At 31.8% G+C, this 21,551-nt stretch overlaps 1 protein-coding gene across 1 annotated transcript in view; it reads left to right on the top strand.

Annotated features, from left to right (window-relative positions):
* The window catches only part of LOC118181778 (uncharacterized), a 288,201-nt gene extending 267,401 nt beyond the window's left edge, over positions 1-20,800 (top strand). Inside the window, exons 37-38 of the mRNA XM_085818801.1 lie at positions 17,968-18,144; positions 20,554-20,800. Coding sequence (XP_085674927.1) covers positions 17,968-18,144; positions 20,554-20,570 — 194 coding nt within the window. The 3' untranslated portion in view covers positions 20,571-20,800. The remainder of the gene's footprint in view (positions 1-17,967; positions 18,145-20,553) is intronic.
* Positions 20,801-21,551: the final 751 nt, after the last annotated feature.

Below are 21,551 nucleotides of genomic sequence, written 5' to 3'. Positions count from 1 at the left end.
AAATAAATAACATAATAAAATATCTTTATTTCTCTCTCGCACAACCTTAAAAAACATTTATTACTATCCTTTTCAATACCACTAAATACCCATTTCTAATTCACTTTAGTTACGGCCATGGGATCCAAAAATTCACAAACACTATTTCACACAACACAGAATAAAGCCAAATACAAAACTGCCAGATTTTTTCCCGATTAAAGAACAGTAATTCATCCATTAATATCACATGACATATCCCATGATCTCTCATTTCCCTTACACAAAATATTGCGTAATCAGAACTCTAATACTACTCACATTCTTAACAAAGTCTAACTAACCTAATCTTCTTCCGAATCTTCCTTACATGGTGGATACACTTTTATTATGGATTCAATAAAATTACTGAACGATTTTTTTTCCGAATTTGATAGAATTTGATAAAAAAAAAAAAAAATTCTCTTTATCACATCTACAATTCACTTTAGACAGCGCCATACAATCCCAAAATTATTCAACCCTACTTCACACAACACACAATGAAGCTTAATACAAAATAATATACATCCACAGATACTTGTTCAAATTCCCCCCTTTTCCGATTAAAGAACCGTAATTCGTCCATTAACATCACATGACATATCCCATGATCTCTCATTTCCCCCACACAAAATAATGCGTAATCGGAACTGAGTACTGTTCACATTATTACCAAAGTCCCAGGTAGTAATCTTTATCGCCTCCAAAATGTCGCCAAACTACCAGTTACCATATTGTAAAGATCAACCTAATTCAGTTTACAGTGAAATTCGAAATTTCGAATCCGCCAACTGCCGATCTGTATGCTGGTATTTCGACTTCTGTTCGATTCCAGACTAACGGCCTGGCTACATAGGCGCTTTCGTGGTTTTTCCTATGTGTAACTCCGATACGACACAATTTCTCATAGAAAGTCCTTCACGAAGTAATACCTCCCCTCCGGCACAGAAATCACATAAGCAAAATGTTCGGTAACTCTGGGACCACAACCCGGCTGATTATCAGGAAAATCACTTAATTAAATTACAGTTATTAGAAGCCACGCGTGTTGGCAAGTTAGAGAATTTCATTTTTTATTGATGTCATTTATTTCAACAAAGATTATGCATTATAACAAATAAAATATTTTTCTTTTCGTAAAAAAATATGAAATACATATGTTTTGACAAAATTAAAAAATGGAAATATTTTTCATTCATTCAAACACACAACTAATTTATGTTTAACTAAAAGAAAACAAATGCTAAGTTAATAATTATAGAACACTATAAACATATGGTTATATGCAATAATTACTACTAAACATCATCACTTTGTAATTGAAAAATAATGTTAATACCTATATTGTAGTAGGTAAAATGTGTGAACATGTGCAAACATAAGTAAACATTTTCTAGCAAGTGTAATCAAGGTGAACATACATCACAATAATCAGACAATATAGACAGTGCAGCAAAAATTAATAACATCAATTACTAAGCAAAACTGAATTAAGTACGCAAAACTTAAGATTGAAATTATAACAGTTAATACATAACACAAAGAATTATTTTCTTAATTACGTATACCCTAAAATTAATCACATCATCATGTTTTTACTGATACAGTATGCTGTGGCTTTTCTATTAACATTATGTTCTTCATATTTTTTGAATACAGAAGTCCAAGCTTCGTGTCGCACCCATAAATTTTAATTAATTTAAAAGCTTCTGAAATATCCATGTGCCGTACTGTATTTTTTACATTATTAAAATTAATTAATGAATTAAAATATGTAAATATATTTAACTAAGAATAAGGGATTCTGTAATTAAAATTTCGAATATCTGAAGTCTGGATAGTAGGAGCTCTGTTGTAGGGCTAGCTCATGAGCGCTTTCATGGACTTTGCTCGCGTTTATGATTCTACCGTGGCTTTGAGTATTAGCGAAGAGGTTTTAATGTAAGAAGTATAAAGACTGTAACTACCTGAATGATTATATGACTAAATGCGAAATATTTTGCAGTGCATCATTGATAGGCACATTGTTCCCCATTTGCTTATTCATATCTGAAACTGATGTAAACAGAATAAAATCTATACAAAATGGAAGTTGTATGCCTTAGATTTTCAAGCCGTGTAAAGAAAACCCAAAAGTGATCGCTATCACAAGGATAATTTCTATTAAACGAACGAAGTGGTGTAAATGATAGCGAATAAATATGATAGTCAAGTAAAGCAAAACGACCTACATCACGCTTTCCTACTGGATTACCTTTTTTAGTGAAAGAAAACCTCCGAAGCTCAGCTTCTTGTACAGTTTCCAGCATAGTTTTTGTATTGCGAAGCACGCAGGATGATGTACATCGCTCATATATTTCATACTGTCAAGAGTTTGGTAGAAGTTACGTTAGCTGTATGAGACGAGGGCGGTCAATATGCTTGATGTTTATTCTTAAGGGGCTGCTTTTCGGATTTGCCTGGAAAGAGGTGTTTAGGAATTTCTAAGCCTTCTTTAATTTCCGTATTATCTAAACCGAAGGAACAAATACCATATCTTCTATTGAACTGTTACTAAGAGTTCTAATTTATTTACTGTTATTTCATTGTTGTTGCATTTCTTGTTTCATTTTACACTGCAGTGTCGTTTCTCCTGTATTACGTATGTTGGTTCTTTCTTGTTTTTTAATATTGCGTGGAGGTTCTTGGCGTTTTGATGATCGGAAGCTAGACACACTGAAAGTAGTTTGGGTTTTAGCAGATCATTTGTTGACCTTCAATTACATTTCTTGGATTCTGCATATGATATATATTTTCGGGACGAGCGTGAAAATGATATATTTTGAACCTTGCAATTAAACACAATGGCCATGTGGTACAAATTTCACTATCGTGACCAACTATGGAACATCGGGCACAAGTCAGGTTGCCAGAGAATTTTGATAATGTTCAAAACGCTGGCGCTGGAAGACCCGCATTGTATATATGTATATATATATATAACATGTGTTACAGGACAATTAAGAATATAATGTCTTACTGGACAATTAAGAATATAATGTCTTACTGGACAATTAAGACATCCGTCTTTAATATTCTTTGCAGATCAGGCAAGTTGAGTCCAGGTCACGCGTTTCGTTATGACAACATTTTCCTTATGTATCTTGATCCTCCAAGCAATACAAACCTTTTGGTTACATACCTCGGAAATAAACTCATCTTATGAAGTAAACAGAAAATCGATAGGGAAAGTGCAGAATCGCCCACTGCTTGGCGCGTTTTTCAAAATGCCAACTTGGCACACTCTCGCGTCTTGTCTCCTGGATTTGCAACCCCTCCAGAAGACACTACGCAAGGCGCGACATTTACAATGGCGAACAGGTAAAATAAATACAGAATAAAAGTTGAAGCAAAATTTTGAAAACTGAAAATCTTTTAAAAACAGCATAATAATTTTAAAAAACAAGAATGGTTAAGAAAACATAGTAAGCTTCTAAAACTTAAAAACGTTATAAAACCCTGAAGAATTAAAATTCATTTACCTATAAAAAAATTGAGGAAAGTGCAGAATCACCCACTGCTTGACGCGGTTTTAAGTATTTTATAAACTCGGTATCCATGTACACATCGACTTACATTCACTTAAAAAAACATCCCAGAATTGCACAAAAATGGCATTGCGCACTCCTTTGACTTTATCCATGTACACATCGACCTATTTTCACATAAAAATTCAAAGAAAATTGACAAAAATCCAATTCTTCTTACTCTTGTAAAAAGCGCCAAATAAAAAAGTGGGACATTTTTAAAACTGGAAATTTTTTCAAAAAACGCTAATAACTTTAAAAACTAAAATCGTTTCAAAAACATAGTAAGTTTAAACAACTTAAATCCTTACAGAACCCTGAAAAATTAATACTTTCACTTAAATTTTTAAATATGAAAATCCAGTCCTTACAAATGCAGTCCTTAAAAAAATGAGGTTGATCTTTACAATATGGTAACTGGTAGTTTGGCGACATTTTGGAGGCGATAAAGGTTACTACCTGGGACTTTGGTAATAATGTGAGCAGTACTCAGTTCCGATTACGCATTATTTTGCGTGAGGGAAATGAGAGATCATGGGATATGTCATGTGATATTAATGGACGAATTACGGTTCTTTAATCGGAAAAGGGGGGAAATCGGGAAAAAATCTGGAAATTTTGTATTTAGCTTTATTCTGTGTTGTGTGAAACAGTGTTGGTTAATTTTTGGATCCCATGGCCCTAACTAAAGTGAATTCGAAATGGGTATTTAGGCATTGTGATAAAGAGAAGTTTGCTTTTTGTTTAGCGGAGGAAGTATGGAGGAAAAATTCGCACAAAAAATCTTTCAATAATTTTATTGAATGAATTAGAAAAGTGTATCCGCCACGTAATCAAAATTCTGAAGAAGATTAGGTAAGTTAGTATTTTTAATTATTTGAGGATATTATTTTTATGCATTGTTCTAAATGTAAGGTGGAAAGGAATTTGGTATTATTGGGAAAATTGTTATTAGCAATGATTTAGTTTAAAGTAATTATGATTGTAAGGTAATTTTTATTAATTTAATGTATGTGCTCATTTATATTTTAAGTAGTGTTTTTGAATTTGATTATATTTTAATTAAATGATAGTTATTTTGTAAATTTTATGTTTGTAGGAATTTGGTATACGTTTTAGTTGAAGTAAACGTGCATGGAAATAATTTCAATATCTGACACTAAGTATTTGTAATGGTTGCGGTATGAATTCATTGGTGACGTTTATAATATAATAGATAATTTAGAGGTAAAAGTTTTTGGATATTTTATTTATTTTATATGTGGAAATGTTCATATTTGGAAAGGGTAAATACTTTTTCGCGATCAGGTAATTTCGTATATATTCTTTTTACCGGGTTTAAAGATTGAGAAAATTGTCATGTATTTTCGTGAAATTTTTCTAATTTATGAGAAAAAAGCAGTGTACATGGATATAGTGAAGAGTGTGCGCAATGCCATTTTTGTGCAATTCTGGGATGTTTTTTTAAGTAAAAATAAGTCGGCGTGTACATGGTTTATGTGTATGTGTTATTTTGAAAAATGCGTAAGGAGTATGGTATTGTACACTTTTTCCCAATTTTGCAGTGAATATTTGTCATGATTAAGTAGTTTTGTTAGATAAAATTTCTAGCATAAGTGTATTTCGGCTAGTAGATTGTTGGAAGAAGTGTTCAGTAGATAAAAAGAAAAGAAACATGTCTTTACTTCGTGAAGACAAAATGGCGGCGGGGAAAAAAAAATAGAGGGTTGCTGTAGGAGAGTTGGTTGCCAAATTTTCGCCAAAAAATTGCCAAGTTACCATAATGTAAAGATCAACCAAAAAGGATTACATAATTTCAAAAACATAGCAAGTTTCAAACACTTAAAATCGTTACAAAATTCTGAAAATTTAAAATACTTTCACTTACCTGAAAAGGGATGATCCACTCCTCAGCCGATGAACGAAAAGTAACGAATTCTCAAAATGTTCTCGAATTATTGTTTCAAATAACTGCACCTCTACCATCTATTATCGTGTACACCAATCAGAAATTCTAAATTTTAAAATACATACTGAGCACGCACGAAAATTCTACGAATTCGCGCTCAAAAGAAATTCTCGGCTGATCTTTGGAACATGGTAACAGGTAGTTTGGCGACATTTTGGAGGCGATAAAGGTTACTACCTAGGACTTTGGTAATAATGAGAGAAGTACTGTTTCGATTACGCATTATTTTGTGTGAGGGAAATGAGAGATCATGAGATATGCCATGTGACATTAATGGACGAATTACAGTTCTTTAATCGGAAAAGGGAATTTGGAAAAATTATTTTGTACTAAGCTTCATTGTGTGTTGTGTGAAATAGTGTTGATTAATTTTCGGATTGCATGGCGCTATGTAAAGTGAATTCTAAATTTTTAATGCGTTTATCTAATAATAATGATAAGTTGAGATTGTGTGAAAGGAAGGATACTACAGTTAAGTTTAAATGGCGGTGCAAGAAATCTGGTGAAAATGGACATTTTGTGAAACGCAGTGTAAGGAAGGGTACGTGGTTTGCTGAAAGTAGTTTGAGTATAGGTGAAATTTTATTAATTTCTTATTACTTGGTGAATAGACTTCCAGTTGACTACTGGATTTCGGATTTAGAAATTAGCAGTAGTACTGCAGCCACGTAATGAAGGTTCTGAAGAAGATTAGGTAAGTTAGTATTTTTAATCATTTGAGGATATTATTTTTATGCATTGTTCTAAATGTAAGGAGTAAATAATATGTGGTATTATTGGAAAATTGTTATTAGCAATGATTTAGTTTAAAGTAATTAGGATTGTAATCTAATTTTTATTAATTTAATGTATGTGCTTATTTATATTTTAAGTAGTGTTTTTTTAATTTAATTATATTTTAATTTAATGATCGTGATTTTGTGAGTTATATATTTGTAGTATTTGGGAATACGTTTGAGTAGTATACGTTGAGTATTTTCATGCATTTTCGTGAAATTTTTCTAATTTATGAGAAATAATTTAGATATTTGACACTAAGTATTTGTAACTATTTTTAATGTTTGCGTATAAATTCGTTAGTGACGTTTAATATAATAGATAATTTAGAGGTAAAAGCTTTTGGATATTTTATTTATTTTATACGTGGAAATGTTCATCCTTGGAAAGGGTATGTACTTTTTCGCGATCAGGTAATTTCATATATGTGCTTTTTATCGAGTTTAAAGATTAAGAAAATTTTCCTGCATTTTCGTGCTAATTTTTGTAATTTATGAGAAAATAGCAGTGTAGATGGATAAAGTTAAGAGTGTGTGCTATGCCGTTTTTGTGCCATTCTGGGATATTTTTATAAGTAAAAATAAGTCGATGTGTAAATGGTTTATGTGTATGTGCTATTCTGAAAAACGCGCAAGGAGTTTGCGATCCTGCACTTTTTCCCAATTTTGCAGTTAATATTTGTCATGATTACGCAGTTTTTGTTACATAAAATTTCTAGCATAAGTGTAATTCGGCTAGTAGATTGTTGGAAAAAGTGTTGAGTAAATAAAAAGAAAAGAAACATGTCTTTACTTCGTGAAGACAAAATGGCGGCGAAGGAAAAAAATAGAGGGTTGCTGTAGCAGAGGCTGTAGAACAGCAAAATCGACTTGGATACCACATTTGGCGCACTTATCTATTTCGTAAAAAGCACCAAACACAACGCGTCAAATAAGTGGGCGATTCTGAAATTTAGCCAAATCGATTTCTGAGTTCAAACCTCTCCAAATTTTTTTGTGCACATAATAGCGGTTTGCCAAGTTGGTTGATCTTTACATTATGGTAACTTGGCGTTTTTTGGCGAAAATTTGGCGACCAACTCTCCTACAGCAACCCTCTATTTTTTTTTTTTTTTTCCCGCCGCCACTTTGTCTTCACGAAGTAAAGACATGTTTCTTTTCTTTTTATCTACTGAACACTTCTTCCAACAATCTACTAGCCGAAATACACTTATGCTAGAAATTTTATCTAACAAAACTGCTTAATCATGACAAATATTCACTGCAAAATTGGGAAAAAGTGTACAATACCATACTCCTTACGCGTTTTTCAAAATAACACATACACATAAACCATGTACACGCCGACTTATTTTTACTTAAAAAAACATCCCAGAATTGCACAAAAATGGCATTGCGCACACTCTTCACTATATCCATGTACACTGCTTTTTTCTCATAAATTAGAAAAATTTCACGAAAATACATGACAATTTTCTCAATCTTTAAACCCCGTAAAATGAACATATATGAAATTACCTGATCGCGATAAAGTATTTACCCTTTCCAAATATGAACATTTCCACATATAAAATAAATAAAATATCCAAAAACTTTTACCTCTAAATCATCTATTATATTATAAACGTCACCAATGAATTCATACCGCAACCATTACAAATACTTAATATCAAATATTTAAATTATTTCCATGCACGTTTATTTCAACTTAAACGTATACCAAATTCCTACAAACATAAAATTCACAAAATAACTATCATTTCATTAAAATATAATTAAATTCAAAAACACTACTTAAAATATAAATGAGCACATACATTAAATTAATAAAAATTACCTTACAATCCTAATTACTTTAAACTAAATCATTGCTAATAACAATTTTCCCAATAATACCAGATTCCTTTCCACCTTACATTTACAACAATGCATAAAAATAATATTCTCAAATAATTAAAAATACTAACTTACCTAATCTTCTTCAGAATCTTGATTACGTGGCGGATACACTTTTCTTCCTTCTGTTTCAGAATCTTTAAAATCATACTTATATTTCACAGCAAGATACCAGGTAAAATAAATAACTTGACAAAACATCTTTATATCTATCTCGCACAACCTTAAAGAAACATTTATTACTACCCTTTTCAATACCACTAAATACCCATTTCGAATTCACTTTAGTTACGGCCATGGGATCCAAAAATTCACGAACACTGTTTCACACAACACAAAATAAAGCCAAATACAAAATTTCCAGATTTTTTCCCGATTTCCCCCCTTTTCCGATTAAAGAACCGTAATTCGTCCATTAATATCACATGACATATCCCATGATCTCTCATTTCCCTCACACAAAATAATGCGTAATCGGAACTGAGTACTGCTCACATTATTACCAAAGTCCCAGGCAGTAACCTTTATCGCCTCCAAAATGTCGCCAAACTACCAGTTACCATATTGTAAAGATCAACCGCCAAGTTTAGTTAGTTGCAGACGGGAAGCTGACAGGGTGGCCGAAATCATATCAATAAGAAAGTATCCAAGAATGGAGAGGCTTTATGTTTCTTGGTTCACCAGTACATCAATCCATATACTTATATACCAGGAAAGAAGATATCGTATACAGATATTTCTCTAGAAGGGTTAAATACGAAAAGGAAACGTGATCAGTTTTTACGTGCATTGATTGACACTCTGGCACTCGGTTTACTTAACAGTATTATATTTCATTCATATTATAACTCAGAATGCACAAACTGTATATCATTTAAAGAATTATATAATCGTTGCCACATGTTCTATTCAAATACTATAATAAAGCTAGAACTATGTAGAAAAGAAATTAAGCAAACAAAACAAAAAAGAAACAGTTTTTCACAGACGTTTGAGTATTTCTCATTTAATTAATTCAGTTCTCAATTCGCGAGAAGGAAAAATACATAAAAACTCAAAATATCTATATTAAAAATTAAGAAGTAAATCTCAAACGCTTATTTCCTCGAAAAATTTCCAGAAAGAATTAAACATGATTTAATTGGCAATAATAAATGAATGCGTTATCTTTGTTTTGCGAAGCTAAGTTTCTCTAGACTGGCAACAAATCCACTAGTCTCCTGTTTCAAATGTAAACATCAATGGCCGCCATTAAAACCAGGCTTAGCGGCAATTAAACAACTTTCAAATTGCTGATAATTCTAAAAATATTGCACACAGATTTACTAAAGGCATAAAATCCTTAACCGGAAGATAAAAACAACATAATTCAATCATTTTTCAAGCAAAAAATGTACAATTTACGAACATATAATAGTAAAGAAACTGAGATCACTGAGCCGGGTAATAGAGTGGATATATATATAAATATATTTATATACGTTTGGTGCTGCCGATTGCAACCAAAATACGAGGTGAACATCTACATGTTATAGCAGTCCTATATACAAAATTTCAACGTTCTGAGGCTACTCGTTTTTGAGTTGTGCGAGATACGTACGTATGCAGGTACGTAAATACGTTCGTACAGACGCCACAAAAAATTCTCTTCAGAATTAATTTTAAAGCAGTTTTATAATTTTTTTGAAGGAAAAGAGTATTTTATCCTGTCCTTACGTACAGATATCACGAAAAACATCGTTAAATTGCATTCGATAGCGGTCAAAATGGATATTTTCGTTGAAATATGCTGCCTGAAACTTTTCGCGATTACAATACTTCCTTTTTACTTTATACAAGGAAGTAAAAAGGAGCAATCGAGTGTTGTAACCAAAAATTAATGGCGAATTTTCGGAATGGCGGAAAATTAATGGAGAATATTTTACTAAAAAATACTTATTTTTGAATTATCATTATAACGAGAAATCTGAGTACTGAAAAAGCCAGCAATCAGCTGAATTTAGTTAAAAAAGGATAAGAAGAATAAGATAACTACAGCTACAGTACTAGTTCGCAGAGAGCAGTGATTACTGTCAAGAAAATCAGGCGCAAAAAATATAATTCCAAGTCCATGAAATAGCAAAATTTGCCCTGACAATTATTTCCTATTTTTGCATACACATTTACCTTTAATGAAACTGAACATCTGATTATATCAAAGTGCTGTAGCAAATCAGATATGGTATTAAAAGAGTTGTTATTTTTACTTTTGAAACACGTGAAAATTAAAAACGTTAATTATAAATTAAATTTGATAGCTTTATAATTATTTCATTGCATTAAGATGTTAAATTTGTATTTCTCTCTTTATAAATATACCTTCTTGGCTAACATATATTTGTAAGCACATGGAATATATTTTTATCAGCCCGTTTAACTTCACTCGAAACGGCACTTTTTTTTTTATAAGAAATGTCCTTTATAGAAGCTGAAGAAGAAACTCTGGTGAATTTTTTAGACGATAGCACACTGAAATAGGACCAAAACATTTAGTTTTAATAATTCATTTACTTGATGATGTATATAAGCCAAAATTGCATAGTATGCCCGTATAATGTAGTGGTGTATTTGACAGTAATATCGTTTATCTTTTGGGGTTGTGAGTTCGAATCCCATGTGCTTTTCCTACCCTGTCTGCAACATTCTTAGCTTCTTGTTCCAATTTCATCTATATTTGTGTTTTATAATTTATTTCTATTATTATATGCATTAAATATAATGTTTTATTTATGCTCTTATTTATTTAAATTTTCCCGCAAAAATTATTTGGAAAATTATATAATATGAATTTAAAGCATGCTCCCTGTACATATACACATATTTTTTCTTTTCACTTTTATGTGAATGTACATACGAGTACATGTGCTGAGAGTTTGGGATGTTTCCCATTTGTAGCAAGTTTAATTTCGAAAATTGTATTTTAAAGTAACTTGAATGTAAATTATTAAAAATGTTGTAGGGGAATTTGAATTAAATCATGAATAACAAAATTTCAAACTTGTAATAATAAATAAAATAAAAATAAATTAAATTGAAAAATAAATTAAGCAAATAAATTAAATTAAAAGCAAGAAATTAAAAAAAAAATTAAAAGCAAGTAATTATCGCTATTGATCGGAAATTAGTTGACTTTTCAAGGGGAACAAACCAACTCCCGTTCAATGAACAATAATTAATAAATACGAAGGTATTTCGTCTTTTACTCATGTGAGAATGGTTATGCCAAACTGGTAGATGATGTTAGGCGAAATAGTTCCGTGAAGTGATGGGATTTAGAACCAAAGTAGAGTACCAAAGAACTCATTCTGAATTAAGCATTTTTGCTAATACAAATTTTGAGTGAAAAGCAATTTATGTAGTAAAATTTATAAAATACTTAAGTAAATGTCCCCCGACACCTTCGCTTTTATGCATGTTAATTCAAAACTATTTGTATAAAAATTAAACAGCGGTAATCTTAATTGGAATTATGAAATAGAATTCAAAGTAATTGAAATAAACATTATAAAATTAAGAAACATAATGCTATCTTTACAAAAACAAATCAAATAATAAAAATTGAAAAATTAATATATATATAATAAGAAAAAATGTTAAATGTGCATGAAGCTATAAAAGGCCAAAAAATACATTAATTAACTTACGTTCTTTCTAGTTGGAATTCGGTAAAGTGTTCTCTTCGGTGTCTGACCCCTTCTGAGTCAGACAGAGAAGAGAACGCTTTACAGATTCTTGTGTGAAACACTTCTTCATTTGTGTCAAGAATTTATTTGCCACCATTTTACTAGGCATTTTGTTATCATAATCTAACCAGTCACCTCACGCTGTGGTATTAAATAATCATATATACGAGTTTTGCGGTATTTCACGGTTTAGATTTAAATAACATGTTCGCGAAATTTTCTTCATGGAATAACCCTTCATAGAGTTTTACATTTCAGTTGTTTAATGTACTGTTTTGATTCTGAGAGTCATTATACAATAGTTTATTTATTATTATACATTAGTCATTATACAATAGTTTATTTGTTATTTTCAATTTTACATTCGATTTCTGATGAGCTAGATTAACACTACAAGCAATAAGAAATTTATTTATCTTGTCGTCTAGGTCATTCATTGTTTTGAACACATTTGTTCAGTTTGTTGATCAAATCATTGTTTTGAACAAACTCGTTCAGTTTTTGGACCAGATAATTGTTTTGAACAAATTAGCTCAGTTTGTTTATTGTAAAATCAAGAGTGTGTTGTTGAACCCATCGATTGTTTCACTGGGTAGTAAGCTAGATTAGATGCTATTGGTAAAGCGGGCAAACAGAGCAACTTGAAACCTTTGTTTGAGATGACTAACAGCTCCTACCTATAATATAAACAAGGGAAACACTAATATTAGCTGGAATTCTCTTTAACACTTGAGAAATATGGCAGATCATCAAAAGCTTACATAGAGCAAATTATAACAGAATTCAAAGAACAGCGAATTCATTTGCAAAATTGTCTGTCACAGATATACTTTCATCTCATCAGGCTCAGGTTTCTCAAACTCTCGTAGTGATTCCTTTGTTCAAGGGTAAAAGAATGCAATTATGGAATTTTCCAGTAAATTTACCCCTCCCACCTTCGAAATTACACTATCTAAAAATTTCCAGAATGTGACTCTAATGTAATTGGTTTCAAAATTAAAAGTTTTATTAAATATGGCATGAAATAAATGTACACAAACATAATACGTGATCTCAAAATCACGATATCACGATTAAACAAAATGCGTATTAAATAAACATAAAACTGTCATACAAAATGCACTATGTTAGTAAATAAATAAATAAAAAATACATAATATAACAGAAATGCATAAGAAGCGAATTACAATTATGCAAATATAAATATATAAAAAACAATTATAACATTATTTAGCCTCCATTTGCAGAATGTTTTCATGCTTTTCAAAGAAACTTAGTGCAAATTATCGCTTTACTTTTAAATCGTCTTCCTTTAAAATTTCGCTGAGTAATTTGCTATAGATTCTTTTATTCATTTAAGGTCGGGCCGGCGAGCGGCCGAGCGGTAAAGTCGCTGAACACTGGTAGTTCGGTCCGAGGTTCGAATCCCGCGAACGGGCTGGCTGCATAGGTGTTTTCGTGGTTTTCCCCATGTGTAACGTGTATACGAGACAGTTTCCCTTAGAAAGTCCTCCACGAAGGCATCCCTCCTCTTAGGCAGATAGCCCTCGTATGCTTTGCCATAATTAAATACACACACACATTTAAGGTCGTATTCTTTAAAGCCACTGATATTTGCACTCGCTATACGTATGCGTGATGCATACGAATATGCCTCATGTATAAAATCTTACGATGAATGACGTAAGAGAAATTTCATATCTATAAGAAATTACTGGGAGTAGATAATATTGTTAGAAATACTATACAGAAAATTATTGTTAGAAATTAGAAATATATATTGTTATATTATGTTAAAATATATATTGTTAGAAATTAGAAATCCTCTGAAAGCTTATACAGAGCTCTTTCGAAATATCTTCCTCTTGTGACCTACAAATATCCCGTATTAATTTAGTTTGATTAAATTCATTGAAGACTTGAAGACGAAAAATGATAGAATTCCATTCATCCAATGACGATCTAGGAAAATAAGGATAATGGATCATATTTAATTTTATTTAGCTACAATGTGAAGAGAATTTCATTCGAACTTTCTGATAATTTCTGATTGCGTAAGCGAAATCTTTCACGATATACTAGCCAATACAGTTTGTCTGATTCAAAACACCGTCTCGGAATAAAACAGGATGCAGATATAATTTCTGTTTCAGTATAAGTTGCGATAAAATCTCTTGATTTCATTAGATGCAGGATAAATTTGAAATTAATTTGCTTAACGAATGTACAATTAGTTTTCCAAAATGTTCAATGAAAAAACGGAAGAATACTCACCATGAGCTTTCTTACGTCCGTTTTTAGTAACTGAATTCGTGAATGGTGGAATATCTTCTTCTAAATGAATAAAATCTCAGACTCATCGGAGTTCACGAGAGTGATTTAATATTTTTAAGACGTTTAATAAAGCAGTTAAAGTTTCAAGCACATATTTTCAAGCACACATTTTTATAGCTTTTTACAAAATATACTACTCACTGAAATTCTATCCAGCTACAATTCGAAATCAAACTTTCGTATTAAAGTTACAGTCACTGTTACAGAGGTTGGAGAACGTTCGCGATAATTAGAGTAAATACCTTTCGAATTTTCTTCCGTTTTTTCTTGTACTGCCTTTCTCTTTTAATAATGTTCTTGCGTTACCTTTTATGAATTGAAAATTAATGGAAATCATGTTTACCATTGTTTTATCTGACTATCTAATCATCAAAATGTATTATCCTTTCTTATGCATAAAAATGGCTAACATCGGAAACTTTGTGTTATCTGTCATTCTACAAAGCGTAAGATATTTATGTTTCAAATTTATTCAAACGAACTCGGCGACATGAAAGAAGTGTGTTGCCGCTGGCAATATATTTGGCTTTTGAATTTAATAAACAGAACTTTAAAAAATATATTGCTACTGTTCGAATTAAATAAATTTCTTCAAAATATATTTCGTTACTAATTGACAAACTAGACGATTTAAAAGCAATACATACAGACTCATTTCAGATATTATATATAACTAACTGTACCAGTGAAATTACACGAACATGATTCATTAAACTATTTATAAAGAAGAAGTGTCTAAAACAAAAGTATAAGTATCTATAAAGAAGTATGTATATCTGTAAAGAAGAATCATATATAAAGAAGAGTGCTCGTTTGCTTGTTTATGTATACGTAACTCATACAAATCTTAGTCTTACAATTTTATTTCGATCTTAAAGAAATTTTGCACACAACCTTTAAATAAGAAGAAGATCATTGTCTACATAAGATTTCGAAAACTTACACTCAGGGCGTTTATATTAGAACATTGCTAACGTCATCCATCTTAGATTCAAGTCTCCATTGTGGCTTTCCTGCTAACTGATAATGTGATATATGAAAATTAAGGAATTTATGATTGTTTTCTTACAAAAATAAATATTAATCATTCTAAGCAGTTTCAGTTTTGAAATCACGTCATCCATCCGAGTTCCACGTCACCATTCTTGCGTTGCCGCTATCAGTTCTTATTAAAACCTTTAGACAGAGCAGTGTTTCTTTACTCTTTAGAAGAGTGTGGAATTTTTCATAACAGTGTAGAACCTTTAAAGTAGAATTTAAGTGCTGTGTCATGAGTAACGGCCTGGCAGTCGAGTTAAGTCTGTTTGGCTAGGATAATCATTAGTCTCGCCATTTTCCGGGAAGTTCCTGACTCCAGATCTACGCAGCGCGTATTTTTTATTCTCGAGACATTTTATCTTATAGTTATCAATTTTGAAAATTCGTATTTTGGTGATACTGCGGGCTGGTTTGCGGATAATGAAAGCTTGTGATTTGCTAAGGGGATATTTTAGTTTGTTTTCACAGACATAATTTAAGATATTCAAAGTATTGATGCAGCTTTACTTAAGTTCTCTTGCGGATCCGCTTAATATGAAGGTCACGTCATCCGCAAATGTGAACAATGTTGAAAGGATGGCAAGTGGGGATCAATGATGTTGTTAGATGTCATCTTTCAGAGGTCTGCACTCTTACAAAACGCTTGTGCACAGCCTCGGCATAGTTATCTAATGATGGCTTCGTTACTATAAAGAATAAGTCATTATGTATATTTGAGGAATTCATTGATAACTTTATAGAGATTTTGAGGATATTTTCTCTCTCCTAGTGCCTATCAGATCGCAGGTCACCTGAGAGAATCAAATACATTTTATAGGTCAAGCTATAGAAGTGTGGAATATAATTGATTTGATTGTTTTCTCGAATCTGTTCTGAGCTTTTTTTTTTTTTTTTTTTTTTTTTGTTTGTTTGTTTGCTTAATCGTTTTTGAAAAGAACTAGGCGGACATTTAGCTGTCCACTTTAAGGTGTTGAATGTATCATTTAGGTGGAAATAATGGTGTGAAATCGTCTTTATTGTATTTCGTAGCTATAGTGAGAGTACATTTCATTTGTTGAGGTGTTATAGTTGAAGTTGACGTATTAAGCATTTTGGTGTACGCATTTTGGAAGTTCTGGAGTTGATTTCTCTTGCTTCTTCAGAATTTTACAGCAGATTGTTCATTGCTGTGGTATCTTCAGTGTTTTTGTATTTGATTGCTTATCCTCCTTGTTTAATAGGACCAGTTTGTTTGGATCTGTGCTTCGGCTTGATCTATTGGTATTATTGACCGAACTTTGGTACTGCAGACATCTGGCGTACATCTTTAGCATAAATTAGTCGAACTTATTTTTTATTGTTATTGTTAATGTTTGAATTTTTTGTGCGGCGTGTATCCTGGAGGCTGTTGAAAACTGTTGTTGTTGCTGTAGATACCGTTATTGCGAAGACTGAACTGAGCACTCTGCTATCACTGAATTTTGCTTTGCTGGAATTTGACCGGTTATTAAGGAACTATGGTTAGAGATCATATTGTTAGTGATGCTTACTTTTTTTGTACAGTATGCTGAGAAGGTTTATTAGTTCAGTTATTGAATGCCATTGAAAGATTTAATTTGCCTGTTTTCCCAGAGTTTGCAATTTATATGCAGCGGAAATAAATTTTGCTTAAACCAAGACCCATAGGAGATTGTGTTATTGCACTGAAGATATATTTTGCAATTCTCATTTAGTTTTGGAGGCTGTGCCTTCATTGTCTATGATTGTGCATATGAGATTGGTAGTGTGGAGTCCTACTATTACAACAATCATGGTTCAAGTCTTTTAAAGTAATAAAATGAATTGAAAATGCAGATAAGCATATTATTACAATTACACTACGATTTAGAGTATAATTTATGAAATATAAAGAACATATTCACATTACATTAGCATTTTCACGAGATAAATAAATACAATATTCATAATAATGCTATTGTCGGTTCTTAATAAACATAAAATTATTGTTAAAAGGTAGTATTATTTTATACCTTGCAGCTATTTTATTTTTGTTAGTAATGCAAAACGTTTTTAAGTTCAGTAATTCCTTTTGAAACTATTATAATAAAATTATTATTTAAAAATGTTCTGAAAAGTTTAAAAATGTTTGTTATTAGAGATTGATTTATTTTCTATTTTTGTAATATTAAACATTTATTGCATGAGCTGCAGCATTTAATTTATAAGATAAATGCTTTTGTTTGATAAAAGGATAATGGTGGACTAAAAAATTGAAATATGAAATCAAATTTCAACAAATTCTAAATATATTAATATTACATAAACTACATAAACATTAGATGCAATTCACATAAAATGATAATAATTGTACTAAAATGTACACAATTAACAGCATTTTCTTACGGTGAATCTCTGTTTAATAAAGTGGTCAATATATAATATAGAACCAAAAACGTTTTAGATATTTTTACTCTATCACTCTTTCAGCTAAGTTGATATTATAGGATTTTGTTGTTATCATGTTTTTATTATGAGATCTATAAATATGTATTCCTTGCGTATTATTATTATATATAATGAATATACATATATATTCATTATGTATAATAATAATAATAAATAATAATGTTCTTTATAATGAATTAATAATGTTCATATTTCAACAGATGCAACTTTATTGAGTCCTGTAACGAAGTTTCGAAATCTCGAAGTCAATAGTTACGAAAATTCCTTTGGAAATATTTATGAATCCTTTGAAGATCCATGCATTGGTGTTTATGAGACAGTCAGAGATGAATCAAATACCATTTTTGGTAATGATCCAACTAATTGCATAAAGAAAGGTATGCATTATAATGATCTTCTGCATTCTTCAGTAGTTTGACAAATATTCTGTAGTTTATTGTACAATGACTTGTTCAGCATTTTACTAATTTTCGTATATTTTTTTATTATGTTTAAACCATAGAAATATGATTCTGGTATTTTAAAGAAAATCAGCTGAATTACTAACACTTCAAAATGCATTTGACTATTTTCGCTGTAATGTGAATCACAATTCTATGTAAATATAGCCATCGGATTTGCAATACTTTCAAAATCCTTAAGCGTTGCATTGCCATAATCTGCTATAAATTACTACTGAAGTATTGGATTTACGAATGAAAAAGTTATTTCAAACAAGCTGCAGGAAAATATCTTTACAATTTGATGCAATCCCATGTCTGTCTTCACTGCAATACCTTCGTCCCAGACTGCAAACGAAAAGTTTACTTACTGAATAGGATGGCAATTTCTCGTCTAGAAAATATCTTTCGTATATTTCTAGCTTAATTAATGCAAGCTCTGAGAGCCAGGCTTCGTGAATTATTTTCATCATTTTCTTTCATTTTAATTAGCCTTTGGTATAAATATAAACGAATTAATGTGCGAACAAATAATGATTTATAATAATTTAAAATATAGTTCAAAAACCGCAGCGTTGAAAAGCGTTTAGGAAGACATTAACAAAAGGCGTAAATTCCTTAACATAAACATAATAACAATATAATTCGATAACTTTTAAAGAAGAAATGCCAATTTACCAAACGCATAAAAATAAAAATCTGAATTCACCAAGCCGGGTAAAAGAGTGGGTATCGTGCAAAACTGTGCATCACTTCAAATCTTGCCTCGAAATCTTACATGAACTTCTCAGGCGACGAAGGCACATCCGGAGGCTGACCAACAAGAGATCGCAAGGCAGACGAAGGTCACAACCGAAGACCATCTGGGATGGGGAATAGCCGGTAGTCTGAGATAAGCCGGTAAAAACAGATGTAACTTCTTGTCCCAGTACTGTTGGCTTCTGGAAACCACCAACGAGAGGTTATTAAGATGGTTCGATTAAACATCTCCACCATGCCGTTTTACTGGGGATGTAAAGGTGTCGTCTGTGTTTTTTCAATGACGAGTAGATTGCAGAGTTCTTTTATAACAGCCGAGGTAAAATTTCTTCCTTGATCGGAATGCAACTGAAGAGGCACTCACCTGGAAATCCAATGCTATACCATTGCCTCTGCTGCCGTGACAGTCTCTTGATCATGAAAAGGATACACTTTAGGCCACTTGTTGAAGTAATCTATGACAACGAGAATGTATTTGTTGCTATCAGCATTTCATGGCAGATGTCTCATGATCAAAGTCGATACGTTTAAAAGGTGCTCCTACTTTGTAACGTTGTAACTTGCCCCGGCTGCGTTTCGTCGGTCCTTTCCGACTCGCACAGGCATCGCAAGATTGGCATCCTATTTGCACGTCATCCTTCGCATTACTCCAGTAATTGCATTCTCGAACTTTCTGCAAAGTCTTCATTATTCCGAAGTGGCATTCTGTACGGCTGCTATGTAATTTTTTCAGGACCTCCAGGACACGGGATCTTCGAAGTATCAGCTATCATCGGAAAGCCTTTCCATCGCCCGATTCGAACTCCAGTACAAGACGATGGTTCGGAAATGGAGTGAATCCTAGAGTGCCCAATATTATTTTCTTATAGGACTGTCGATCGAAATGTCACTCCAAACTTTCCTGTTTGAAGATTAAGTCAATTATGGGTTAAATGTCGTAGTGTTCCAGGTGGTCATGCCTGACTTCTTTGTCACGCCATGGGTCTCAATCAGCCGATGTTGATGTTGTAATTTCTCGTGGAACCAGATTAATCAGCTCGTTTTTCGCTTCGACTCTGGAACAATATTAGCCGTTTTTTGGGCAGGGTTTTCTAGACAGGGCATCGGTGTTCCCATGTGACGTGTGAGTTACTTTTTGAAACATATATTTGTACTTAATAATGACTATGCATGAGGATTAAAACTGTATCGACCACGGCTATCCAGGTTCATACCTAATTATAGCTCTACAAAAGAATTAAATTAATTTCATGAAGTATCAATAAGGAATACTAGGGGAACGTATGTGATGCAGGGTGATACTAATTGTATTTGAAAATATATTGAATAGCATAAAAATCTTAGCTGATGGCAACTGGAAGCCGTAGGCGATGGCTCTATTTTTGTGTTGTTGGCAGCCGACTATTACATTTCTATCGATTTAAGTACTATAATATGCGAATTTAAATAGATAAATTTATTTAAATGTAGTCTCATGTTTTTCATTATATGAAAATAAATATTTTCAGAATCGTGTATTTCGTTACATCCTTCTCAATGCGTACAGTTTATTCTTTTGTTATATATGTTGTTCATTACTTTTTTCAGATGACTCTTCAAAGTAAAGATGAGTTTTACTCTCTGAAATTGAAGCTGAACATTTGAAGATAATTTTCTTAATATTCACATTAGCACGTTACTTGTACTGAAGAGCCAGATGCAACTCATCTTTAAAAGAAACTCCGACAGCATAAATATTCACCGAAGTTTCAAAGATAGCACAAACAGAAATTTGAATTGTTTATCGGATATTTAAAATGTTTCTGTAATTAAATTACGTGCAATTGAGGTTTCATATAGTTAAATTTTTTTTTTTCTAAATATCCAACACTCATAAGCAGATTACCCAAATAATAAAATTTGTGTGCTTATATTTTATTTTTATCATTTGAAAACGGAGGCTGCTATTTTGCTTATTTATTTTAAGATATAAGTATAGTAGAATTCCCCTTAACCGGCAACAATGGTTCCTCAGAAATTCCAGATAAGAAATTTTTTTCGAATCATTAAACATATATTTCTAGATTTTACCTATCCATGTTTTGTGATGCCATCTGCGGAAACTTCAGCATGCAAAGTCCGTCTGTCATGGTTTTTGATTTATCGATCACAATTAAATAAATAATACTGAAAATCGCACAGATTATTTAAAATTAAAATCTACGTATGATTTTATATTTCAGGAAAAAAAACTTGAGCAACATTTAAAAATTACCATATATATTATTACGTGAAAATTATGAATTCGAATATCTGCCTACTTATTGTCGCCATACTTTTAAAATTTCGCTGTGCATGCAATGAAGCTCCATAACACTAGATACGGATAAAGATGAAAATCTCTTGACCAACCTTATGAAATTATGCAACTCTTCACCTATTTCCCTGTAATTCTCTTTGTTATGCGAACCGTCTTAAATTCAAACCTTCCTCAATATCATATTTCTCCCTTTCTAGCACATGTCTGATCATTTCCTTGTCATCTTGAGAGAGCGTGAGGGGGAACATAATTGTCTGTATCTTACCAAGCCTTGCACTTCCGTTTT

Source organism: Stegodyphus dumicola, chromosome 6, assembly GCF_044657685.1.
Source record: "Stegodyphus dumicola isolate Sdum_Otavi_A_Nest chromosome 6, ASM4465768v1".
In the NCBI taxonomy this organism is placed as follows: Eukaryota; Metazoa; Arthropoda; class Arachnida; order Araneae; family Eresidae; genus Stegodyphus; species Stegodyphus dumicola.
The sequence above is the reverse complement of the archived record's forward strand: the minus strand, read 5'-3'. Positions and strand labels throughout refer to the sequence as shown.